Source organism: Tachyglossus aculeatus, chromosome 5, assembly GCF_015852505.1.
Source record: "Tachyglossus aculeatus isolate mTacAcu1 chromosome 5, mTacAcu1.pri, whole genome shotgun sequence".
In the NCBI taxonomy this organism is placed as follows: Eukaryota; Metazoa; Chordata; class Mammalia; order Monotremata; family Tachyglossidae; genus Tachyglossus; species Tachyglossus aculeatus.
The window spans coordinates 22,473,040-22,500,166 of NC_052070.1; the positions used below are offsets into that span (position 1 = coordinate 22,473,040).

The window sequence follows — 27,127 nt, forward strand, 5'->3', positions numbered from 1 at the left end:
GGATCTTGGTGATGTTGCGAAGGTGAGACCGGCAGGTTTTCGTGACGGATTGGATGTGTGGAGTGAACGAGAGAGCGGAATTGAGGATGACACCAAGGTTGCGGGCTTGAGACAGGAAGGATGGTAGTGCCGTCTACAGTGATGGGAAAGTCAGGGAGAGAACAGGGTTTGGGAGGGTAGATTAGGAGTTCAGTCTTGGACTGAACCTTGGCCTCACCCTCGGCTTCATCCTTATCCTCGGCTTCAATCAATCAATCAATCGTATTTATTGAGTGCTTACTGTGTGCAGAGCACTGTACTAAGCGCTTGGGAAGTACAAGTTGGAAACATACAGAGACAGTCCCTACCCAACAGTGGGCTCACAGTCTAGAAGGGGGAGACAGAGAACAAAACCAAACATATTAACAAAATAAAATAAATAGAATAGATACGTACAAGTAAAATAAATAGAGTAATAAATATGTACAAACATGTATACGTATATACAGGTGCTGTGGGGAAGGGAAGGAGGTAAGATGGGGCGGATGGAGAGGAGGGTGGGGGGAGAGGAAGGAAGGGGCTCAGTCTGGGAAGGCCTTCTGGAGGAGGTGAGCTCTCAGTAGGGTCTTGAAGGGAGGAAGAGAGCTAGTTTGGTGGATGTGGGGAGGGAGGGCATTCCAGGCCCGGGGGAGGACGTGGGCCGGGGGTCGACAGCGGGACAGGCGAGAACGAGGCACAGTGAGGAGATTAGCGGCGGCAGAGGAGCGGAGGGTGTGGGCTGGGCTGGAGAAGGAGAGAAGGGAGGTGAGGTAGGAGGGGGCGAGGGGATGGAGACCCTTGAAGCCCAGGGTGAGGAGTTTCTGCCTGATGCGCAGATTGTTTGGTAGCCACTGGAGATTTTTGAGGCTTCAAGGCTGTCCATCCCCTCGCCCCCTCCTACCTCACATCCCTTCTCTCCTTCTCCAGGCCAGCCCGCACCCTCCGCTTCTCTGCCGCTAATCTCTTCACTGGGCCTCGTTCTCGCGTGTGCCGCTGTCGACCCCCGGCCCACGTCCTCCCCCTGGCCTGGAATGCCCTCCCTCCGCACATTGCCAAGCTATCTCTCTTCCTCCCTTCAGAGCTCTACTGAGAGCTCACCTCCTCCAGGAGGCCTTTCCAGACGGAGCCCTCTCCTTCCTCTCTCCCACCTCCTCCTCCCCCTCCCCATCCCCCCCCGCCTTACCTCCTTCCTCTCCCCACAGCACCTGTATATATGTATATACGTTTGTACATATTACTCTGTTTTATTTGTTCATATTTATTCTATTTATTATATTTTGTTAATATGTTTTGTTTTGTTGTCTTGTCTCCCCCTTCTAGACTGTGAGCCCGCTGTTGGGTAGGGACCGTCTCTATACGTTGCCAACTTGTACTTCCCAAGCGCTTAGTACAGTGCTCTGCACACAGTAAGCACTCAAGAAATACGATTGAATGAATGAATGAATGACATTGAGTTTTAGATGCTGTGCATACAGTAAGCGCTCAATAAATACGATTGAATGAATGAGGAGATAAGAGCCTTGGAGGGAGGGAGAGAGGGCAGGGGCGGAGATGTAGATTTGGGTGTCATCACCGTAGAGATGATAGTTGAAGCCGTGGGAGCGAATGAGTTCACCAAGGGGGAGTGAGTGTAGAGAGAGAACAGAAGGGGACCAAGAACTGACCTTTGAGGAACCCCTACAAGTAAGGTTATGTCCTATACACGGTTGCTTCCCTTACCTGTAACTTTAATTCATGTCTCCCCTCTTAATCTGTATTGTGCCCCAGAAGAGCTTAGTACAATGCTCTCTGCACAAAGTAAACATTCATTAAGTACAGCTGATTGATTTAAGAGTATTTGACTGCTTTCCGAATGCAGCGCACTTAATGGTGGCAAAATACAACAGAAGCATTGCTTCCCAAAGGATTGGACACTGTAACCAACTGTTCTGGCATTTTTAGTTCATATTGAATTTTCAGTTTGGGGAATAATTAATTGTACCTTTTTAATCTGATTGTTGTGATTACATTCACTCGCCTCTTAAGTAGAAATAGCCAGAGAAGCAGGGGAATATTATTTTGCTGGAGTTGTAGGGGGGCAACCCAAGATCTCAGTACAGTGCTGTGCATGCAAAAAGCGCTCACTAAATACTATTGATAAAGTAGAAATTCTTGGAATCATCAGAGTAGGATGCTTATTAGGATAATTTAACCATATTTTTCTTTAATTCTGTAGGTAATGGCAGTTGTGGTAAAGATGGTGAGTGTGTAGATAATATTCTGCCACCGTTTTCTGCAAAAACAATGATACCCAATGTTTGGGGAAGTGCAAGAGAAGTATTAAGAGAAGAAAATAAAGATTCAGTTCGTACTTCTACAAAGGTTTTTACCAACGATTGCGTTCCAAGGCTCAGCATGGTAAATTTTCATAATGGTTCCTCTTTAAAAAAAAATAGTAATCTAAAAAATTCTAGAAGAAATTCTGGATGGCAATGTTGTCTTTTTTTTTAGTGGTATTTAAGTGCTTACTATGTGCTAGGCATTGTACAAAGCACTGGGGTAGATATAAGCTTATCAGGTTGGACACAGTCCCTGTCCTACATGGGCTCTCAGTATTCTTCATTTTACAGATGAAGTAAGTGAGGTACAGAGAAGTGAAAGCACTTGCCCAAGGTCACACAGCAGACAAGTTTTGAGCTGGGATTAGAACCCAGGTCCTTCTGGCTCCCAGGCACATGCGCTACCCACTAGGCCATGCTGCTTTTCTTCAGACAATTATATGAATTTTTGAGACTTTCTAGCACCTCTGGGGTAATATTTGCTGTGAGTAATATATGTTTAGATTTGCTGGTGGTGGTCAACTTTGATTATGGTTTTGAATGGAGGGGTGATGAGGCATAGATAATTTGGAGCCACAGATAATTTAAAAGAAGAGGAGACTTGGGTTTCTGGGATTTATCGAGGGATTGAAATTGATAGATGTAGGTCAGTGAGGCTTGTAAGAAACTACTCCTGTGGATTCTGGTGACCCCCTAAAGCTCTAAAGGAAGGCAGTTTCAGGTTTAGAGTTGGACAATCTGTAAATTCCTAATTCAGCTGAAGACGGGTCGGGCTTCTTAGTTCATAATTGGATTTTCACTGTCAATTTAGTATTAGCTTCCCACAGTTTGTTAGGGTTTGTCTAGAAGTCTGCCCTCAAGTAACCTGTATTACCCAGCTGATTAACCTGACCGCTAAGTGTGAATTAATAACGGCTGTTGACAGCTCAAGTAAATGGCCAAAGATTAGTATGGATTTTATCAGGTATAACATTTTTATTTGGCTGTATTAGTAATTCCCAAGTAATTGCAAAGAAACTCAATTTAATACAACAAAATGAGCCAGGATACTTGTTGTAGTTCAGTTCCAATAGGTATTTAGAAAATATTTGTGAATGATGAAAGGAATGCAGAAAATGAGTAGTGTGTTGATTTTAATGTTATGGGTTTTATTTCCATTAAATTTTAAGTGTAGAAGTTCCCATGTTATTTTTGGCTTTAAGTGAAGTTTTTTCCTCATGATGATATTTGTTAAGGGACTACTACATGCCACACACTATACTAAGATCTGAGGTAGATGCAAGGTAATCAGGACGGACACAGTCTTTGTTCCACGAGGGGCTCACAGTTTGTCGGTGGCAATAGGATTTAATCCCCATTTTACAGATGAGGAAACTGAGGCACAAGAGCATTTAAATGAAGAAAATGACATCTAAACTGTAGTAAAGAGGATTAGTAAAATTCACTTGCTTCTTAATTCATAGATAGCAAACAGTTAAATGGGAAATTATGAGATTACACCTGGGGGTTTTCAGCTATTTTTATAAATAATCCCTGTGGTTTTGAGATTTTCCTACCTCTTCTTTGTGAGTTGGTGTTCTCCTTTCATGCACTCTTGTCTTCCTCAAATATTCACTAGATCTGATGTAAATATTGGGTATGAATTAAGAAGTACATTTATGGTTTTTGCAGGTAGAGTCTCCAATATTTAAATTCTAGGATTTAATACCTCAATGTTGATATCCAAGTTGGTTCCCGTGGTGAATGTTTTTCTTTTCTGCTGAGTGCTCTGCTATCTTCTTAAGTGACAGCCCAGTATACAGTTGCTTTAAGTGTCATAGTATTTTCTATGGTACTCAGTGGAAAGAGCCCGGGCTTTGGAGTCAGAGGTCATCGGTTCAAATCCCGGCTCCGCCACTTGTCAGCTGTGTGACTTTGGGCAAGTCACTTAACTTCTCTGTGCCTCAGTTACCTCATCTGTAAAAAAAAAAAAAAATGGGGATTAAGACCGTGAGCCCACCGTGGGACAACCTGATCACCTTGTAAGCTCCCCAGTGCTTAGAACAGTGCTTTGCACATAGTAAGCGCTTAATAAATGCCATTATTATTATTATTATTATTATGTTCAAAGAACGTGGACTTGGGAGTCAGAGGACCTGAGTTCTAATCCCTGCTCTGCCCCTTGTCTGCCAGTGGATTTTGGGCAAGTCACTTTACTTCTTTGTGCCTCAGTTACTTCATCTGTAAAATGGGGATTAAGACTGTGAGCCCCGTGTGGGACATGGACGGCGTCCAATCTGGTATCAACCACAGCAATTAGTACAGCATCTGGCACAGAGTAAATGCTTCACAGATACCATAAAAAGGCAATTGGATCCCATTTTCTTTGTAAACTTGTATTTTTGTGTTTATTTTAATGCCTAATGGAGTGTTTGCTTTTAAAGGGTGCTTTGGTTGATGAAAATGCATCCAAGACCGTCGATGCCACTGACCTGAAACTGGACTGTCTCTACCTTCAGGACATGAATAGCAGGAAAGGGGATGTTGATTTTCCAGATAGATTTTTAAAACAGGGATTGCACTCAGCTCAGAAGACTTTAGCCTTTGCATCAAGTCCAGAAGACCTCTTGTCCTTACCTGATGGATTTTTAGAGACCAGCGAAATTCCCAAAATACCTGCGCAAAGAAATACTGATAAAACTTTTATGAAACCCCTCTGTGATCCTGCATTTGCTTTACCTGACCCTTACTGGTCTCCAACTGCGGAAAGGAGAGCGTGCGAACCTTGGGATTATGCTGAGAAGGGTAAGTTTCCATAGAGACAGTCGAGGCGCATTTGTAGGTATAAAGTTGTCCACTTCGGCTTGATTTTTATAGATTTAAATATAGATTTTAAAGGCTGTATTTTAAAAGAAAATGCAAGAATTACTCCTAAAACAAATTTAGGACCTCAAAATATGAATTTTAAAATTTGTCTTCAAGAGCTTTGCGTGTTTCACTGTTGCATGTTTTTCAGGAGCTGACCCACCACACAATGTGGTCTATCAAAATGAAGAAGGGAAATGGGTGACTGATCTTGCCTATTATACCTCTTTTGATAAAGAACAGAATTTAAACCACTCTCTGGCTGATCAAATGAATGAGGACTTCAGGACTGGATGTAAGTTGATAATTTTTTTTCCCCCTTATTTCTCTGAATTGACTTTCTCTGGCATGAGATTATAAATACAAAATGTATTTGTTACCTCTGTTTTCTTCTGAATGCATGAACAAGGGATAGGAATGCTAACTGCTTTGTCACTTAGAGGAAATGAAATAGAATATTGACAGCTGGTTATTAAAGTTCCTAAGATATCGAGTCAAAACAAGCTCCTCTCTCTTTAGTCATCTCATATATTCAGTTGGGATTTTTTTTTTTTTGGCCATGATAAGTGGATATTCATTTTTTATTCAGTATAAAGGTCCTGTAGGATCTGAGGCAAAGAATTTTCGTAATGAAACATCCCTGAGTGTTTTGAATTGACATATTGATAAAAGAAAAGTGGGTTAAACCAATTAGAATCTTCTCCAAAAGTGTTAAAGTGAGTTTCTCTCTTACTGCTAATCTTTAAGTTGTATTTTGGTAGTGTTTACAAGCACTTACGAAATGCTAAGTACTGTGGTAGATTCAAGGCTAAGAGATTAGGCACAATCCCCGTCCCCCACTGCACTCAGCATCTATTTTGTGCCCATTTGCCAGATGATGAAACTGAGACCCAAAGAGGTTGTAATTTGCCCAGCGTCACACAGTAAACTATTGGTAGCGCTGAGACTTGAACTGAGTCCCATACTCTTTCTGCTATGCTGTGCTGCCTCCAGGAGAAATATACATTTTTCAGTCATAGATTTCTGTTAACCCTGCAAGGGATATTTGGATGCTGCAGGCTTTTTTTTTTTAATTTAAATTTTTTTTTGTACAGCCTTGGCAAAACAAAAAACACCCCTGAACTAACGTGGTGGGACTCAGCAGATCAGGATTTACTAATCTAAGGCAGAAGGAGTGAGTTTATAGCTCTACCTCAGTGATTCCTAGTTCTCAGAAGATTTTTTATTAGTTTTGTAAGATGGTTTTCAAATCCTCAGTTTTAAATGATTTTTGCAATACCTATGTGTTTTGGGATATTTGGGAAGACTAGAGAAGCAGCATGGCTCAGTGAAAAGAGCCCGGGCTTTGGAGTCAGAGATCATGGGTTCAAATCCTGGCTCTGCCACTTGTCAGCTGTGTGACTTTGGGCAAGTCACTTCACTTCTCTGGGCCTCAGTTACCTCATCTGTAAAATGGGGATGAAGACTGTGAGCCCCCATGGGACAGCTTGATTACCTTGTAACTTCCCCAGTGCTTAGAACAGTGCTTTGCACATAGGTAAGCGCTTAATAAATGCCATTATTATTATTAATAATAATAATAAAATGGTATTTGTTAAGCACTTACTATCAATCAACCAGTCAATCAATCGTATTTATTGAGCGCTTACTGTGTGCAGAGCACTGTACTGAGCGCTTGGGAAGTATAAGTCGGCAACATATAGAGACAGTCCCTACCTAACAGTGGGCTGACAGTCTAAAAGGGGGAGACAGACAACAAAACTGTACTAGACGCTGAGGTGGATACCAGCAAATCAAGTTGGACACATTCCCTGTCCCACATGGGGTGCACAGTCTCAATCCCCATTTTACAGGTAATAATAATAATAATAATAATAATAATAATAATGGTATTTGTTAAGCGCTTACTATGTGTGAAGCACTGTGGCACCTGAGGCACAGAGAAGTGAATAGGCTTTCCCAAAGTCACGCTGCAGATAAGTGGCGGAATTGGGATTAGAACCCATGAACTTTCGATTCCCACTGTTGGGTAGGGACTGTCTCTATATGTTGCCAATTTGTACTTCCCAAGCGCTTAGTACAGTGCTCTGCACATAGCGCTCAATAAATGCGATTGATGATTCCCAGGCCTGTGCTCTATCCAGTAGGCCATGAAGGGAGTGAAGCCTAGGGCTCAGTCATGGCTAGCTGTGGGTTTCCTGGGATGCACATCCTATGCTTGCTTGCCACCCTCTCTGCTTAGTTACCCAATCCTCATCCTCACCCAGACCTCAAGTTAATAATAGTAGTCGTCATAATGATAATAACAATTATTGCATTAAGTGCTTGCTACATGCCAAGCACCGTACTCAGAGCTGGGGTAGATAAGTGATAATCGGGTCCCACATGGGACTCAGTCTAAGTAAGAGGGAGGACAGGTATTGAATCACCATTTTGTAGGGGAGGGAACTGAGGCACAGAGAAGTGAAGTGACTTGCCCAAGTTCACACAGCAGATCAGTGGCAGAGCCGCTACGATTAGAAATGGGCACACTTGGATTTTAGCGGGCAAAATGGAAGGATCCATTTCAGCGTCCAAGAGGAAGTGCTTTGGTTAGAGCATAGAGCATTCATTCAGTCGTATTTATTGAGCGCTTAGCGTGTGCAGAGCACTGTACTAAGCGCTCAGCCACATATAGAGGCGGTCCCTCCCCAACAGCGGGCTCACAGTCTAGAAGGGGGAGACAGACAATAAAACAAAACATGTGGACAGGTGTCAAGTCGTCACAATAAAAGGAAATAAAGCTAGATGCACATCATCAACAAACTAAATAGAATAGTAAGTATGTACAAGTAAAATCAATAGAGTAATTTGTACAAATATGTACAAGTGCTGTGGGGAGGGGAAGGAGGTAGGGTGGGGGGGTGGGGGGGAGGAGAGGAAAAAGGGGGCTCAGTCTGGGGAGGCCTCCTGGAGGAGGTGAGCTCTCAGTAGGGCTTCGAAGGGAGGAAGAGAGCTAGCTGGGCGGATGGGCAGAGGGAGGGCATTCCGGGCAGGGGGGAGGACGTGGACCGGGGGTCGATGGCGGGACAGGCGAGAACGAGGTACAGTGAGGTGGTTAGCGGCAGAGGAGCGGAGGCTGTGGGCTGGGCTGGAGAAGGAGAGAAGGGAGGTGAGGTAGGAGGGGGAGAAGGGATGGACAGCCTTGAAGCCCAGGGTGAGGAGTTTCTGCCTGATGCGTAGGTTGCCAGGTGGCCCTCAGAGTGATACTGTAATCATCATCATCATCATCATCAATCGTATTTATTGAGCGCTTACTATGTGCAGAGCACTGTACTAAGCGCTTGGGAAGTACCAATTGGCAACATCTAGAGACAGTCCCTACCCAACAGTGGGCTCACAGTCTAAAAGGGGGAGACAGAGAACAAAACCAAACATATTAACAAAATAAAATAAATAGAATAGATATGTGGTCGCTGTGGCTTCTGGGTCCTTGCCGCCTCCCGTCCGTACCTGCCTTTTCCTCTCACAAACACTGAGGCTGGTGGGGTGGTGGGTGGTAGGTGGGGCCCAAAATGAAGAATCAGAAACGCCTGCCCCTTAACAATAATAATAATGATGATGATGGCATTTATTAAGCGCTTACTATGTGCAAAGCACTGTTCTAAGCGCTGGGGAGGTTACAAGGTGGTCAGGTTGTCCCACGGGGGGCTCATAGTCTTCACCCCCATTTTCCAGGTGAGGGAACTGAGGCCCAGAGAAGTGAACTAATAATAATAATAATTATGGTATTAAGTGCTTACTATGTGCCAGACACTGTAATAATAATAATAATGATGGCATTTATTAAGCACTTACTATGTGCAAAGAACTGTTCTAAGCGCTGGGGAGGTTACAGGGTGATCAGGTTGTCCCACGGGGGTCTCACCGTCTTAATCCCCATTTTACAGATGAGGGAACTGAGGCCCAGAGAAGTGAAGTGACTTGCCCAGAGTCACACAGCTGACAAGTGGCGGAGCCGGGATTTGAACCCATGACCTCTGACTCCAAACTCCGTGCTCTTTCCACTGAGCCACGCTGCTTCTCTAGGTTAGCTACCCTTACCCTAGCTACCACAAGGTACTCAGCACTCCTGGACCCTTCTCCATTGCTTTTGGCACGGCAGTGTCAAACAGCAGAGTGGAGCCTGATTCAGGTGGGAAAGAGGCAGAAAGCCGCCCTATCCATGAAGACTTAGATCAATCAATCATATTTATTGAGCGCTTACTGTGTGCAGAGCACTGTACTAAGCGCTTGGATATTTGGGAACACTCACAGAACACTTCAGTAACGCTAGTTCCACTGATTTTCAAACTTGATTTGTGTTTTCTCCGACTTTTCTTCCATAGCTCTCTCTTAACTTTATACTTGTATTCTCAGTGTGTGCTTAAAGCACGATGATGCTAATATTGTTTCTAAAAAACTTTTTAAGCCGACGCAGTGGCGCTGATTGCACAGGATGAAGAAGAATTTGAGAAAGAGCACAAATTTATGCAGGTTAGTCATTTGACTATATACATGTTTTTAACCTAAAGAGGCGGTGAGAGATGCCCTTAGCCATATCTGAACTCTTTTTTGAATGGAATTATACTTCATACGAAATTCTTCCCAAGTGAATCTGTTCTCCTTAGTAAAGATCTGGGATCGGCATTCATTCACTGAAAACTAAGATCGAGCCATTTTCCTGGAACAAGAAAATCTGCAAATATATTTCTGATTAAATTGTGAAATGATTCCCTTGGAAGGTTTAACTGTTTCTCTCCCTCTTGTGCTGTTTATGGCTCCTCTTACCTTCACCCCAGGGTATTTTCCACAAGTCATGCTGCCTTTTGAGACACATTCAAAAATCCATTTTCTAGCCATGTCCGTTTATCCCATATGGAAGAGGAATTTACAGGGTTTAGAATTCAAGTCCCTGATATATTTACATAACCGCTAGTAATGTAATGTACAAAACAGGTTGAACTTCCAGTTAATCAGGGAGTCTGGGTAGAATTTTTAATCTGTTAATCTGATCAGACGGTCGGACCACCAGATGAGCCCTCCGGGTGACCATGCACCTCCTGGGCAGCCCTGACTAGTAAATCGGCACGTTTGACTAACCAGCAGCCCCTGTTTATTCGTTCCCTGCCTTTAAAATTGTCAGCTCCAAATCAAATTTAAAATGCATATTGAGTTTAAAAAAAAAAAGTACTCGTATCTTGCTATTCACAATATTCTAGAAAACCCTTTCCTTTCCGGCCGTTCTTAGCTCCAAGTGTTTTGTTATTTCGGCTCTTTTTGAAACTTGGAATTGTTTTCCATAGTTAACTTTTTTTTTTTCTTCACAGGAAGAGAAAATAGAAACCCAGAATACGTCAGTTGGTTCAGGGGACACGTCATGGCGGGCTTCTATTAACTATAACCTGCTTAGGGGATCACTGACGGTATCGGGTGTTGACACACATGATGCCAGTTACTTACGTCTGTCTCTGGGAGAATTCTTTGGGCAGAGATCGGAAGCTCTTGGCTGTCTTGGAGGTGGCATGGATGTGAAACGGGTAACTGAAGTGTACGGCCTTTGCTTGAAAGCGGCCAGATACTATTTGTGGCGCATGTTATGACCATATTAGTAGCCTGTTATTTCTGGCAGTTTTCATTAGCTGGTAACTTCCTTTGTCATGGGGAAACTATTCTTGGACTGATTGCCGTATAGTAGAACCACTTCTGATAAAAACAGTGACTCCGTTTATTCATTCAGTTGTATCTATTGAGTGCTTACTGTGTGCAGAGCACTGTACTAAGCGCTTGGGAAGTACAAGTTGGCAGCATAAATGAATTGATGTTGCCCGATCATTCCTAAATGGCAAGAGAAGACTATTAGAATCGTAGAATGCCTGCTGGGAACAGTAAGCCTGATTCAAAATATGACATCAATTTGGCATTATAACCCTATCAGCAGGATATTGCCTTTGAGGTTAGGCGGAGTTCGTAGAGCGGGCGTTATTTTCCATTAGCTCAGTAATTGTATGAAATTTTGCCTGTTGGAGTCTAGAATGTTTTAATATTTCCATAATTATTAGGTTTTAACACCTTCACTTGTTTTTGTAGCCGTCCTTTGGTTACTTTATCACATCTCCAGAGAAGAGAGAACCTGTGGCTCTATTAAGACAATCTGATGTGTCCGGAGGCATCTCAGAGCAAGGTATAATGCTGCAAAAGGTGCTGTTAGGTAATGAGTGAGGCTCACGGGTTTGTGTGATCAAATGATCAGCGGATGAACCAAGCTACTGATTAATAGAATTTCTTCCTTCCCCAGCCCCTGACGGCTTCTGCTTATTGGTGGGAAGATGGGAATTGGCTTCTGACTTGCTCCCTTTATTCATCGCCGCCCTCCCAGCCCCCCAACACTTATATGCATATCTGTAATTTATTTAAATTAACACCTGTCTCCCCCTCTAGACTGGAAGCTTTTTGTGGGCAGGGAATGTGTCTTTTGGTTGTACTCTCCAGAGAGGGTACAGTGCTCTCCACACAGTAAGCACTCAGATACGATTGATTGAATGAATGAATATTTTTTGGCTTCCAAAGACTGGGCTTATTGATTTTTTTTTTTTCCCTTTTAGTTCTTTGTGAACTATCTAAAACATCAATAACTGAAAATACACAGTTTAAAGCCTAGGAATGCTGGCATTATATATAATGTTAGGCAGTTTGGGAGGGCCAAGTGATTCAGACCACTAGGAAATAGTGCAGTGCATGGCAGCAGTGGTTTGAAAGAGTTGATGTTCTTCCCAACGTGCCTAATGTATCACCAGGGAATTTTCGGCATTGTAGCTTTGAGCTTCCAGTTTGAAATTGAAATTCAGTTTCCAGTCCTCTGCTCTGGCAGAATCAAGCAGTATTCACTTCCAGTGTTTGACATCAAATTAGCAGTTTGAACTCTGGGTTATTTATTAATCATCTTTTGTAATGCAAAAATGTCTTTCTATCGAAGACTGGAAAGAGCAATCCAAGGAGCAGATAGATGATGGTTCGACGACATTTAACATTGGAGAATTGGAGGCCATTCCGGAAGAAGACAAAAATTCGGATGCTACCGTCACTGCCAGTAATGGCAGCGCAGAGGTATCCTTGTATGAAACCCAAAATCCCGTTAAGAGGTTTTGTCATTTCTTGACATTCCTTTCATGCCCAGTCAGTGACTTTTCCACATTTGGATTTTGGGCGAATGTATGAGAGAAATCTCCTAGACTTTGAACCTGTTGTTGGGTAGGGATTGTCTCTATTTGTTGCCGTACTTTCCAAGCGTTTAGTACAGTGCTTTGTACACAGTAAGCGCTCAATAAATACAATTGAATGAATGAATGAATCAAGCAGCAGGCCTAGTGGATAGAGGATGGGCTTGAGAGTCCGAGGGACCTGTTTTATAATCCTGGCAGTGCCGCTTGCCTGGTGTGTGACCTTGGGCAAGTCACTTCACTTCTCTGGGCCTCACTTACCTCCTCTGTAAAATGGGGATTAAGTCTGTGAACCCCAGGTGGGACATAGACCGGGTCCAACCTGATCAGCTCTTATCTACCCCAGCGTTTAACCCAGTGCCTGGAACATAACAAATAGCATAAAAATGGTATTTATTGAGCGATTACCGTGCACTGAGCACTTAGGGGGAACTGTGGAGGTGTAGCAATACGACAGCTCAAAATGAAGTGTTTTGGCTGATAGCGTAGTACCAAATTGATGTCATATTTCGAGTGGGACGTAGTGTTCCCAGCAGGCATGTAGTTGCTCCGAGGCAGGGAAAAGTTTGATGCCCCTTCCCATTCCATGGGTGTGCAAATTCAGGGTTCCAAATAACATTGTTTCACAGTATATGAACACAGCATCCAGAGTAATATTTTGCGGCAACCCGTGCCAAGTCCCCGAACCTAGAATATCTTTCTGAGGGGACCCCTGCCTTGCCTTGAGAGAAGCAGCATGGCATAGTGGATAGAGCCCGGGCCTGGGACTCACAAGGTCATGGGTTCAAATCCCAGCTCTGCCACTTGTCGGCTGTGTGACCTTGGGCCAGTCACTTCACTTTTCTGGGCCTCAGTTACCTCCTCTGTAAAGTGGGGATTGAGACTGTGAGCCCCACATGGGACAGGGACTGTGTCCAACCCGATTTGCTTGTATCCACCCCAGTGCTTAATACAGTGCGTGGCACATATTAAGCGCTTAATAAATACCATAATTATAAGCCACATTTTGTTCCAGAGCCAGTGTGTTTCCCTGCCAGATCCCTGCTCTTAAAGGTGCCACTTCCACAGGGTAGGCATTTGTCAAATCCTCACCAGCGGCCTCACTTGCTCACCACCTGAAGCCTACACGGGTCCCCAGTCAGATCCAGGCGTACATTTCAAAAGTACAACGTTTTAGTCCATCTCCCAAAATACTGTTTAAACACAAAGTAGGTAACCGTTCTTTCACCTGTCACCTTTTAATCTTTCGATGTATAGTTTTACTTCTGTTCAGGTAGCATTTATTACGCCTACATATTATTTCTGGAGCCCCACCGCCAAAATATAAAATGTGAATATGGAAACTAAGGCTTGTGTCTGAAAATTGGGTGTTTAGATTTGCCAGACATTTTGAGAGCTTAAACTTAACACTGATCTGTGTGTGCGAATTGATGAGAAGCAGCATGGCTCAGTGGAAAGAGCACAGGCGTGGTAGTCAGAGGTCATGGGTTCTAATCCCGGCTCCACCACTTGTCAGCTGTGTGACTTTGGGCAAGTCACTTAACTCCTCTGGGCCTCAGTTCCCTCATCTGTAAAATGGGGATTAGGACTGTGAGCCCCACATGGGACAACCTGCTTATGCTGTATCTACCCCAGCACTTAGAACAGTGCTTGGCACATACCTTAACAAATACCAACGTTATTATATAGACTTCTGGGTTAGTACTGGATTCCCTGCAGTTGTCTTTTTGTTTTTAAGCAGATAGCATTTACTGTTGAACTCTCAAACTAATCCTATAAAGGGTAAAGGTTAGGGTAGACTGTGCCGTAAAACAAATGAGAAGCAGAGCGACCTGGGGGGCCTGAGAGTCAGAGGATCTGGGTTCTAATCCCGGCTCCCACCACTTACCTACTGTGACACCTTGGACAAGTCTCTTAGCTTTTCTGTGCCTCAGTTCCCTCATCCGTAAAATGGGGATTCAGTTCCCGTCCTCCCTCCTATTTAGACTGTGAGCCCCATATGGGGAAGAGGTCGTGTCCGACCTGATTAACCTGTATACCTATCCCCGTGCTTGACACGTAATACGCGCTTACCAAATATCGTAATCAGTCGAAATATTTAGTGTTAATTCATAGTAATAATTTCATCTCTTTTCATTTTTAGGAAACCCTTTCCTGCAAAAGCAAACCTGTAGGGAATGAAGACAAGCTTCCTGTTGGTGGCGATTCTATGCTCAGTATAAACACCATCGCCACAGCTATCGCCAATGCTTCAGTGAGTGCCGACCCTGCCCAATTAGCCGCTATGATAATGGCACTTTCTAATAAAAATAAAGACAAGACTTTTTTTCCTCAGGGTAATAAGGAAATGGACCTCTCTATTGTGAATCACGTCTTACTTAGCAATTTAGAGAAAAGCAATGCAGCTAATACATTTGATATGGAGAAGTACCTCAAAAAAACAGAGGTTCATGGATGTGAAGGGGATTCTGAAAATTTTTCGAAAGGTGTGGTATCTGGCACGTGGGACTTAACTTTGACAACTGCACAAGAACCCCAGGCGGTACATTTGCTCACTAAGAGTTTAAATTTCAAGGGACCAGAAGACAGCTCAGAAGATACTTCCAGAAAAGAACTGAAAGGAAAGAAAGATAGGCAGGGCTCATTAAATGCTTCAAATTCAAGTAAAAATAAGCAAGAAATGTGGGGAAGGGCTCAGTGTTCTGAAAATTCATCTGATTTAATAACTAGTAAACATTCATTACCGAAGCAAGCACATTTAACATCTAGTAGAAGTAATGTGAAAGACTCTTCCAAGGACCTTGCCTCCCCAAAGGAAAAGGCACCAAAAAGCAAGTTTTCCTCATTAAAATGGAGCAGTAGCCACACTAATAGCCCTGAGAATTCTGTGCTGGATGATGGAGCAAGAAACACAGAAAGAACTGAAGTGAGGAATTCCCATTATCCCGAATTTTTAGACATTGGTTCAGGTGAAAAGCCTACGGTTACAGAGTTAACCCCAACCATGACCCCAAAGGCTGGCCCGTATTCATTAGAAAGGAATCAGAAAACCGCTTCTACGTCAGCTCCCGGCGGAGGAAGAGAAATGCAGGACCATGGAAAAACCCAGAAGGCCAATGGGGATGTTACTGTGTCGTGCAGCAATGAGAAGCATGTGACTTTTGAAAAGCATTTTGTTACTGCCCCTAAAAATGTTGGTAAGTTGTTTTTTTTTCTTTCAGTACTGTTCAGATTCCTAAAGTTTCACTGGAAATTTTTCCGTATTTTGCGTTTATAAACTTCCTCTCCACCACAGATTTGAAAAACACTTCTCCTGAACGTGACCCGCAGTATTCAGAGGATGACCAGTGTAGCTTCCGGCCTTCAACTTCACCACTGATCCACTCTTCTCCCAGCGAAGTTTCTGCAACGACTATTTCAGGGTAAATAAGCTTTGAGAGATGGGAGTGGTCATAAGATCTCTCTAATAGGCAAATATACCTGTAAGTAATGCGTAAGTGGATAATATTCACCCAAAGTCCTAGAGGCAGTGATTTGAGAAATGCTAAGTGCAGATGACTCGCCATGTGCATTTACAGACGGCTTCACTGAGTCAGCGAGGCATTGTGGATTGACAGGAAGCCTAAAGGAGGAGTCCAAACCCTCTGACTCGGGAGCTAGATGTGGGTCTTCATGAAACCAGAAGTGGCTTATGAGCACAGGCTTCATTCCATGACAACTCACTCAGTACCGTGAGGGTGATACCACTAACATTCGCCGTCACGGCTTTGTGCAAAAGTAACTAGCCTGTCCTGCCCCTTGGATAGGTGGAAAGGGGTCTGTGGGGTATCAAGAGCTATTCTTATTTCTTATACCTATTTCTTGGTATCGGGCAGCGGGATGTAGCCTTAGTTCAGCTTGTTGTGGGCTGGGAAAGTGTCTCCCAACTCTGTTATACTGTAGTCTCCCAAGCGCTTAGTACAGTGCTCTGCACAAAGTAAGTGCTCAGTAGGTACCATTGATTGACTCAGGGAACCATGGGGCCCCACCAGTTTCACAGGACTACAGGGAAAGTTGGAGCTGCTCTTACCCCTGCCCGCCTTTCAGCAGCACACATATATGCACGTGAATTCTCTCCTTCCCTCTCCCTCCCTCTCCCTCCCTCTCCCTCCCTCTCCCTCCCTCTCCCTCCCTCTCCCTCCCTCTCTCTCCCTCTCCCTCCCTCTCCCTCTCTCTCCCTCTCTCTCCCTCTCTCCCCCCCAAGAAGGGAAGGCTTCTCGGAAGAGGTGTTAATTTAGTAGGGCTTTGAAGATGGGGAGAGTGCTGGTCTGTTGGTTATGAAGTCGGCAGGAATTCCTGGCCACGAGGAGGGTGGGAGCAAGAGATTGATAATAATAATAATAATAATGGCATTTATTAAGCACTTACTATGTGCAAAGCACTGTTCTAAGCGCTGGGGAGAATACAAGGTGATCAGGTTGTCCCACGGGGGGGCTCACAGTCTTAATCCCCATTTTCCAGATGAGGGAACTGAGGCGCAGAGAAGTGAAGTGACTTGCCCAAAGTCGCACAGCTGACAATTGGCGGAGCCAGGATTTGAACCCAAGACCTCTGACTCCAAAGCTCGGGCTTTTTCCACTGAGCCATGCTGCTTCTCCAGTGTGGCTAGAGAAAGATCAAAGTACAGTAGGTAGTTACAATTAAAGGAGCAAGGTGTATGGGCTGGGCTGTAGTAGGAGATGAGTGAGGTTGAGCTGATTGAGTGTCTATAATAATAATAATTGTGGTATTTGTTAAGTGCTTACTAGTGTCAAGCACTGTTCTAACAGCTGGAGTAGACAGAAAACTTAATCAGGTCTGACATGGTCCCTTGTCCCACCTGGAGCTCTCAGTCTAAGTAGGAGGGAGAACAAGTATTAAATCCCCACTTTACAGTCGAGAAAACCAAGGCACTGAGATGGTAATTGTCATCCCCAAGGTCACACAGCAGATCACATGGCAGGCAAGAGGCAGAGCCAGGATTAGAACCCAGGTCCTCTGATTCCCAGGCCCAAGATTTAGGCCATGCTGCTTCCCAAATCCAATTCAATTTTGATTTGGAGGCTTTCGGGGATTGGAGACGTGTGGACTGAATGGTTATTTTAGAAAACCGACCTCAGCAGCAGAGTGTAGTAAGGACTAGAGTGGGAAGAGCCTGGAGGCAGGGAGGGTCAGAGAGGAGGCTGATGCAGTAGTTGAGCCAGGTTATGACACGTGTTTTTGGAGCAGCATGGTAGAGATTTGGATGAGAGGGAAGGGTGTACTTCCCAAGCGCTTAGTACAGTGCTCTGCACACAGTAAGCGCTCAATAAATACGATTGATGATGATGACGGGTGGATTCTAGAGATGTTATGAAGGTAGAACCGACAGTTTCACGACCGATCGGTTACGTGCCTTGAATGAGAGATGAGTCGAGGGTACCACCAGAGTTAGAGCATCATTAATGTATTCCTCTTCCAGTATCTAACCCCCGCTGGTTTCTTCTGTCTTTCAGATCTGATTCAGATTCCCCTAGCTGTACAGTTGCTCATCTTCATAGGCTTCCTTGTGACGATCGTGTACTGCCTCCATCTGTATGTTTAAGTCCGAGCATGAGCAGGTTGACTTACATCTCTGTCTGCGATCGCACCATTCCTGCTAGAGCGGACATTCCTACTGCCGAGAAACGGCAGGTAAGGTGGCATTTATCTGTTGAATGTCTCATGTTAACCGTGAGTCAATTGGCCCAGTGTGTTTGGTGTTTTTGGCCCAATAGGAGATTAGTAACATCCTATTAATTTTTAATACAGTGGCATGTTATTTAGGATAATACCTTGTCTTCTAACAGCATCTTTCCCCATTCTGCTGCTTTTGTATCAGCCAGGCTGAAAGATTGAAAAGTCTGTTGCGGAAGGTCTTGATGGCTTTTTCAAGAGCTCTGTTTTGGCTTGGTCATATCCCTGAGTTCTGAATCTGGGTTGCTCCATGGATTGGTTTGGTTGAGTCGTCCATCCTCTTCTCCTTCTGACACTCTCTCTAAGTTGAGCCAGTTTCAGCTGGGCTTGGCACTTGCCTGGTTTCCCTTTCCAATTTTGTCCCCTCGCCTTTTTAGATTTGGGGAGGGCTGGCTGCGTCGGGTGTGGAAGTTCTCATGAAATCCCCATTAGGGAGCCACTCTGGCCTCTGGAATTGTCACTTTCCCTGTCAGTGAGTCTTGGAAATATGTTTTGTGGATATTCAGAGAAGCAGCGTAGCTCAGTGGAAAGAGCACGGGCTTTGGAGTCAGAGGTCATGGGTTCAAATCCCGGCTCCACCAATTGTCAGCTGTGTGACTTTGGGCGAGTCACTTCACTTCTCTGTGCCTCAATTACCTCATCTGTAAAATGGGGATTAAGACTGTGAGCCCCCCGTGGGACAACCTGATCACCTTGTAAACTCTCCAGCGCTTAGAACAGTTCTTTGCACACAGTAAGCGCTTAACAAATGCCATTATTATTACTATTATTATTATTATTAAATCAGTTGGTCAAGCCTACTGAAGTGTGGTGAATACCAACAATTCATCAGACTATATTAATGTTTTTCTCGTTTTGTTTTTGGTATTTAAGCCCTTACTCTGTGCCAGGCAGCTAGACCTGGGTTAGATTTAAGGTAATCAGTTTGGACACGTCCATGCCTCACATGGGGCTCACAGTCTTAATCCCCATTTCATAGATGAGGTAACTGAGGCACAGAGAAGTTAGTGGCTTGTCCTCAGTCACACAGCAAAGTGGTGGAGTCGGGATTAGAACCCAGGTCCTTCTGATTTCCAGGCCAGTGCTCTATCCAATAGGCCACTCTGCTTCTCTAGGTAGGTTTTGAAAGTGCTACTTACAAGTTGTGAATTGGCACATGTAGCAGTTTGTACTCATATTTTCAGCCGTAGATTTTTCTGAACATGTTTTACATTTCTCCTGCACATGAACGTGGTTTCCTACATTCTGTAGCTCTCTCAAATGTTAGCCACTGAGATTAAAATTACATAGATGTGTTGCAGTCCATTTTTTTGGGTCAATTCAGGTGGAAAAGCATCCAGGCACAACAAAGTGATGCTTTATGAATTATGATTATCTCTTCTTTGCAAGAGTAAACATTTCACTGTTAAGCGCAGCAGAAATAAGACCTGAAAATATAATTTTGGTAATGGATAATAAATAGTCAAACTTTCCTGAGTGGAAATTAGATAATTTTAAAATGGAAAAAACTATGACTTTAAAACCTATGCTTGTTGAATGCCAATTAAAATTAAAAATAAAATTTAAAATCACTTTTCCCTTCCCTAAGAGACAGCCTAGCAAACGTCTGTGTTAGAAGTTGGACATTAGACTAAAAGAGATGATTTGGATTAGACTAATAGGCTGTACTGTAGCTGAGGTGTCCTGTTTGTGATTGAGCATCTTCTGGGTAGCTGAAAATTGGCTGATATCGTTGTAACTATAGTAAGCACTTTAATACCATTTAAAAAACGCCCCCAAATTGTGGCACTGGTACAAAAGGACTTTTAGTGTGAATGTTTAAAAAATTAGTGAATCATGAAAATTATGACTTCTTTTTAACTGTGCAGTATTGCTGAATTGGAATTGTCTTTTGGTCATTCTTAGAGTGATGCCACGAATGAATTGAGCACAACAATAGTTCGAGCCAGTCCAATTCCGATGGAGGACCAAACTGCCGCCAAATTAAAAGAAAATCTGTCTCTGCAAAGCATAGGAAAAGGAACGTCGTTAAGTAAAAGTCCATCAAATTTGAACAAGATTGAAGTGACCGAGCCTGCTGGTTCTGGCAGTGGAATTGAACATCAGATTCCTTCCCCGCAGAGTGGCAATCTCCTGGAAGTTCACCCACGAAGCCTAACATTTAACCATGAGGAATTGGGGCAAGTTAACCTGGCTCCACCAGGCAAGCCATGTGTAGTCCATCAGGCTTTTTCAGCCAGCGTAGATACTCCCACGTCATGCCAAGATTGTGCAAACAAAGCTCAAAGTCAAGGATTCCCCTCGACAGATAGGGTAAATGCCCTTGGCGGATTAAGCGGCTACATTCCACTGAGTCAGAATGCTTCTAGTGACCAGCCTGCTTCACTTCCAAGCTTCAAGTCTCATGGCTCCGCCTCTGAAATGAGGACCCTGTCGGCTCCGGTTCCTCCGCTCCTGACCGGGCACTCCCTTTCGACGGCACCCTTCGCCCAGCAGTACTTAGGAACTTTGCCTTCCAGTGGTAATGTCGCTCTGCCTCAGTATATTGGCAGTTCTACCCTTTATGGTCTTCCAGGATTTCCTTGTGCTGCCGTTCCAGCCGAACATATCCAGAACACTCTTGCGATGGGAATTCCTTTAGGGCAGAATGTCGGATCTGGACTGTTGGGTGCTCCTCCTCTTTGTAACACTCACTCTAATTCCTTGAATCAGAATCTTTTAAATGCCGCAAAACCATATCCTGGGCAACCTATTAGAACCTGTGGTATTGACCAGTGGGAATCAAGAATGACACCGGGGTTTGGTAAGGATATAATTTTTCTCCTATGCTGAATTTTTGCTCGGATTAATTCGATTTTTTGAATTTAAAATGAAATAACGGTCGCTCATTTATGAAATGTGATGTTATTTCATCATTATTTATCTTCAACACCTTCTGCACTGAGAGAATGGAGAACCTACTGTCTCACCTACCTTTTCTTCTTCATATTTATCCATGGACTAAGAGGTCATTTTAAAAAAAGTTCCCTTACGAATTATTCTTTCTCAGAAACAGAGCCTCTCCCATTTTACAAGACACCTCATCCAAAGTCCTGATGCAGAAGTTGAAAGTATTTCAAGTGCACTGAATATTTGTATCCTATTCTCAGGAGGTGTAATTTTATACTTTTATACAGAGTAGAGTTAGTCTGTGACAAAAATTATAGGTGAGTTGGAAACTTCCAGAGAATTACTCTGCTGTGCTGAGTAAAATTTTACTTTAGACCTCACGGTCCCTCTCCCAATACACTGCCTAGGCTGAAGCTCAAATTCTAGCTGGGAATCCCAGATGATGATGATGGTATTTGTTAAGCACTTACTATGTGTCAAGCACTGTTCTAAATGCTTGAGGGGGGGGATACAAGGTAATCAGGTTGTCCCACGTGGGACTCACAGTCTTAATCCCCATTTTACAGATGAGGGAACTGAGGCCCAGAGAAATTGTGACTTGCCCAAAGTCACACAGCTGACAAGTGGCAGAGCCAGAATTAGAACCCGTGACCCCTGACTCTGAAACCCGTGGTCTTTCCACTGAGCCACTCTGCTTCCAGGGAAGCCTCTGATGGGCACCTGGTTGGGATGTTTTGTTGAGCTTAAGTCCATTTCCTTGGCAGTCCTGGAACTGGAGAGGGGTAACTCAGGGGAGCCCTGCAGCTGAGGGGGAGGGGGCGGAATTTGCTCATAAAATGGACCATTTTGGGGATTTCTCAACTTTTGCAAATACCTTAATAGTGAAGCCATTTGCACCTCTCTGTTTAATCATCCTGTCATTGTATTTTCCCCTCTACCCTTCAGTTATAAGCAGTTGATATCATTACTTCTACTTCCCTTGTACTATCCTCCTAAAATCACTTTTCCTCCAAGAGGCCTTCTCTAACCGAGCCCATATTTCCCCTATTTGTCCTCCCCTCTTTGGACTATGCCCTTGACTCTGTACTTATTAATCCGTCCATCATTGGAGTTTACTGAACGCTTACTATGTGCAAAGCACTGTAATAATAATTATGGTATTTTTTAAGCACGTACTATGTGCCCAACACTACACTAAGTGCTGGGGTAGATACAAGGTAATCAGGCTGTCCCACGTGGGGCTCACAGTCTTAAACAGTGTTTGGCACGTAGTAAGCGCTAAACATGCCATTATTATTATTATTATTAATAGTCAATCCCCATTTTACAGATGAGGGAACTGAGGCACAGAGAAGGGAAGTGGCTTGCCCAAGGTCACACAGCAGCTTTGGAGGAGTATTCATTCAATCTTATTGGAGCATTTACTGTGTGCAGAGCACTATACTAAGCACTTGGGAGAGTACAGTACAGCCATAAACATATTCCGTGCCCACGAGTTTACAGTCTAGAGGAGAGTACAGGACAACAGAGTTAGCAGAGTACTTTGATACTTCCTCTAGTCCCACAGCACTCGTAAATATCCTTAGACTTTACTACTTCCCCTAGCCGGAATTTATTTTAATGTCTGTCTTCCCTTGTAGACTGTAAGCTACTTTTGGTCTTTGCATCTGGGAACTCGTATTGTACTTTTCCATGCTCTGCACACTGTAAGCACTCAATCAGCACCCTTGATTTATTTATTTATTATTTTTTTAATCTAGGGGATTTATATTCCCGAAACATGCCTTACTGCTCCATGGCAATCTTTCCAGGCACCCTGACTGTGTGGCTAGTTTAGGGGTGCACGTTAAAGCAGATTCTTGCCTAGTAAAGTGATATTTTTGTTGGAAATCAGAATATTTCAACCAGTCTTCTTTGCTGCTAGGTTTCTAAATAGTATGAAACGTTCAGTCCGTGTTTCCCCTCTCTTCAAGAACCTCCAGTGGTTGCCCATCCACCTCCACACCAAACAGAAACTCCTCACCATTGACTTTAAAGCACTCAATCACCTTGCCCCCTCCTACCTCACCTCACCACTCTATTACTACAGCCCAGCCCGCACACTTTGTTCCCCTAATGCTAACCTTGTCACTGTGCCTCAATCTCATCTATCTTTCCGCCGACCTCTCGCTCACATCCTACCTCTGGCCTGGAATGCCCTCCCTCCTCATATCAGACAGATAATTGCATATAGCTTTAATTCTTTAATTCTTTTTGTTCTGACGATTTTGACACCCGTCTACATGTTTTGTTGTCTGTCTCCCCCTTCTAGACTGTGAGCCCGTTGTTGGATAGGGACCGTCTCTATATGTTACCGACTTGTACTTCCCAAGCGCTTAGTACAGTGCTCTGCACACAGTAAGCGCTCAATAAATACGACTGAATGAAAGAATTGCTCTCCCCCGTTTGAAAGTTTAGTGAAGGCACATCTCCAAGAAACCTTCCCAGATTAAGCCCTCCTCTCCTCTTCTCCCACTCCCTTCCGTGCTGCTCTTACTTGCTCCTTCATTCATTCGCTCTCATTCATTCATTCAGTCGTATTTATTGAGCACTTACTGTGTGCAGAGCACTGTACTAAGCACTTGGGAAGTACAAGTAGGTAACATATAGAGACGGTCCCTACCCAACAACGGGCTCACAGTCTAGAAAGGGGAGACAGACAACAAAACATGTAGACAGGTGTCAAAATCGTCAGAACAAAAAGAATTAAAGAATTAAAGCTATATGCAATTATCGGTCCCATCCCCACAGCACATATGTATATATCTGTAATTTATTTATGTATATATTTATTTATATTAATGTCTGTCTCCCCCTCTAGACTGTGAGCTCATTGTGGGCAGAAATGTGTCTATTTGTTGTTGTACTCTCCCAAGCACTTAGTGCAGTGCTTTGCACACAGTAAGCGCTCAATAAATATGGTTGAATGAAAGTATGTACATATTTGTAATTTATTTTAATGTCTCCCCTCTAGACTGCAAGCTTATTGTGGACAGGGAACATGTCTGTTTATTGTTCTATAGTATTCCCCCAAGCGCTTAGTACAGTGCTGTGCGCACAGCAAGCACTCAACCAGTATAGGTCTGACTGACCGACTGACTTTATGAAAACCTATGTTTGGCCGGCTGTCTCTGAAATTGCGTGTGTGCTGTTCCTTTTCTGATTCTTTGCTGCAGTTTTCAAGTACCTGCTCCCTAACAGCCATCAGGGTCAGTTATTTATCCTTTTGTCCGTAGAAGTTGATTACTAGGCATTTGTAGCTGTGTAAAATGAGAAGGACAGAATCCAACTCAAAGCACAGTGAAGGACCTCAGTGAGCATTAAATAACCTAGCTATACAGAAGCACATACATTCTGAGTTGGCAACGTATGGAGAAAATCTGACACAAAAGATCACTGACCATGTGTGTGTTCTCTTCACCAGGGCAGGTGCGTGTACCTGAAGAATTGAAGTTCCCCCATGCTTGTTGTGTGGGAATCGCTTCGCAGACCAGTCTTAGTGTTTTTAATCCAACAGACCGCTGGTTACAAGTCAGTATTGGAGTACTCAGTGTTACTGTCAACGGTGAAAAGGTAAGCCACCTCTGATTTGTGGCATCCAGTGAAAAGACTGAGTGGAGTCAACTTCTTTGGCCTTTTTTTTTTTTTTTTAAGATTTAAGTGCCTACTATGTGTCAAGCGCTGTTCGAAGTGCTGGGCTAGATACAAAATAATCAGGTCAGACACAGTCCTTGCCCCACATGGGGCTCCCAGTCTTAACCCCCACCTTGCAGATGAGATAACTGAGGCACAGAGAAGGTAAACGATTTGTCCACGGTCACACAGCAGGCAAGTGGCAGAGCTGGGACTAGAACCCAGGTCTCCTGACTCCTAGGCCTGTGCTTTTTCCACTAGGCCACACTACTTCCCTATAGTTTGAATCTCAGTCTGGTGGTATTTGTCTCCGCTCTTCTCTAGGTACTTGGGCTCCAAACTTCTATCTTCCTTTGTCGTCTTTTTTAGGAGGAGTGCTTTGCTATTGTTTGTTCTTTTCCCGGCAATGTTGATGATTCCTGAAAGGTATGAGCTTTTGAGCCCCTTGAGGGGCAGGGCCCGTGTCTAATTTCCATCTGTGTACTCTTTCTCGTGCTTAGATCAGTGCTTGGCATGCAGTAAATCCTGTTATTATTACTGCTACCAGATCTTAGCCTTTGTGAAAGGAGGACAGGGAGATGTGGCTCAGACTTTTAGAGTCGGTTTGTCGAGCTTGGGACACACAATTTAGTTGAATGTGGCCTTCACAGGACCACTGCTTGGCAGTGGCAAGAAAGCAGGAGTAGAGAGAAAACAGTTGTTGTTATTATTATTTCAGGTGTTGAAGGGCACAGATCTAAGTGCCTGGGTGACACAGAAAGGAGAGGGATTCTCACTGGTCTTCAAGAATCCAGCCTCTCCTCCCTTCAGTTTATACTACATCCTACTGCTCAAGTCGTCTTTCTGAAACGTCACTTGGCACCTGTCTCTCCAGTGCCTAAAATAGTCACCCACTTCTCTCTGAATCAAGCAAAATGTCTTTATCATTGGTTTCAGGACTTTCCACCTCCTCTCCCCATCTTAAACTTGCTAGATTCTGGCTCACACCCATTGCTTCTCCCAGAGTCCATCTCCTAATTGAACTCCACTCTAGACTTATTCCTTTCCTGATCACTTGTTCGTTCTGTTCTCCTACCTGGAAATCTGTCTCTCTTCAGTCCGGTGTTTGCTGGTCTATGGCTTAAAAGCCCTCCTGAAAAAAAACCTCCAGGGATGCCTTCCCTGATTAATTCCCAACATCTTAATACAAGTCAAACCAACATTCATCCCTTAGCACTTACGTGTTCCCATCATATCCAAACGTTTGTTCTCTCAAAACGTGTGCTCACTGAGCATTTCAGACAGAACCTTGTTAGGGAATTAAGATGTGTTCTGACACGTCTACAGCTGGAGGCAATTTTTGGAGGAAATGCTTGTGTGTGATGTTGGTCGGGGCACGCGTACAGCAACACAAGTTGTCCTTGGTGTGAAATTCATGAAGAAGGTCACCCCCATGTTCTGGGAGAACGGAACGTGTGTATATTCAGTGGCTTATTCCTATACTGTATCCTGATGGGGTCATGCTAAAGTTGTTCTTTCTCCTGTTCTCGCTCCTTTAATCTTGAGGGTAGAGAACTTCCATATATTATGCTTCTTTGTACTCTCCCAAGCATTTGGAACACTTAGCACTCAGTACATCTTCAATAGATAACCACTGATTAACTGATTGAAATTAATAGTCGCATTTTTGAGAAAATGAAAATTTTTTATTTTAACCTGTCCCTTTTTCTTTTAAAGGTGGACCTTTCAACTTATCATTGTCTCGTTTTCAAGAATAAAGCCATCGTAGGCCCTCATACTACAGAAGACATAAAAATACTTTTTATCCCATCCCACCCGGGAATTTTTCGGTGTGTGTTCAGTGTTTCTTCTTGGCCAGTTTCAGCGGATCCTGAAACAATAATGCAGGCCGAAGCCTTGGCAACGAGGGTAATTTTAACATCGGTTGCTGAAAACCCCGTCCTAGAGGTAAGGGATTTCTATTTAAGCATACTGTCTATTCTGAAATGTTTCCGTGTAGGAACAATTTAATTCAAACCGAATTTACATCTAACAAAGATTGCTAATATTAGGTTGCTACTGAGCTAGGCTATTAAGATGGTGATTGGTTGGGAAAATTAGGGAAAAATCTCACTTCATACTGTAGTCATGATAAGGGTTAGGGTGTTACCTACCTAATGAGATAATCCTTGTGAATTAGCAAAGTTTTTTTCCTTATAGGTTCATAAATTTTTTTACTGCCTTTTAAATTTAGATAGAAACAGGAATGACAGAAGCAGCAAAGACAGATGTTCTAGATTTTGGCGATCTGACATGTGGAAGCTGGAAAGCTCTCCCATTAAAGCTGATCAACAAAACCCACGCCACGGTCCCAATCAGACTTATTATCAATGCAGTAAGTATGACAATATAAGCAAATCTCTGAAAGAGCAATCA

General features: G+C 43.6%; 1 protein-coding gene across 1 annotated transcript in view; it reads left to right on the forward strand.

Moving 5' to 3' along the window:
• CEP192 (centrosomal protein 192) overlaps positions 1–27,127 on the forward strand; it is a 94,333-nt gene that overhangs the window by 21,701 nt on the left and 45,505 nt on the right. The window contains 14 exon segments of the mRNA XM_038746216.1: positions 2,234–2,415; positions 4,760–5,120; positions 5,332–5,475; positions 9,631–9,695; positions 10,529–10,738; positions 11,289–11,382; positions 12,175–12,305; positions 14,562–15,615; positions 15,714–15,840; positions 17,932–18,109; positions 20,057–20,954; positions 24,504–24,652; positions 26,429–26,659; positions 26,946–27,086. Of these exon segments, the coding sequence (XP_038602144.1) occupies positions 2,234–2,415; positions 4,760–5,120; positions 5,332–5,475; positions 9,631–9,695; positions 10,529–10,738; positions 11,289–11,382; positions 12,175–12,305; positions 14,562–15,615; positions 15,714–15,840; positions 17,932–18,109; positions 20,057–20,954; positions 24,504–24,652; positions 26,429–26,659; positions 26,946–27,086 (3,965 nt within the window).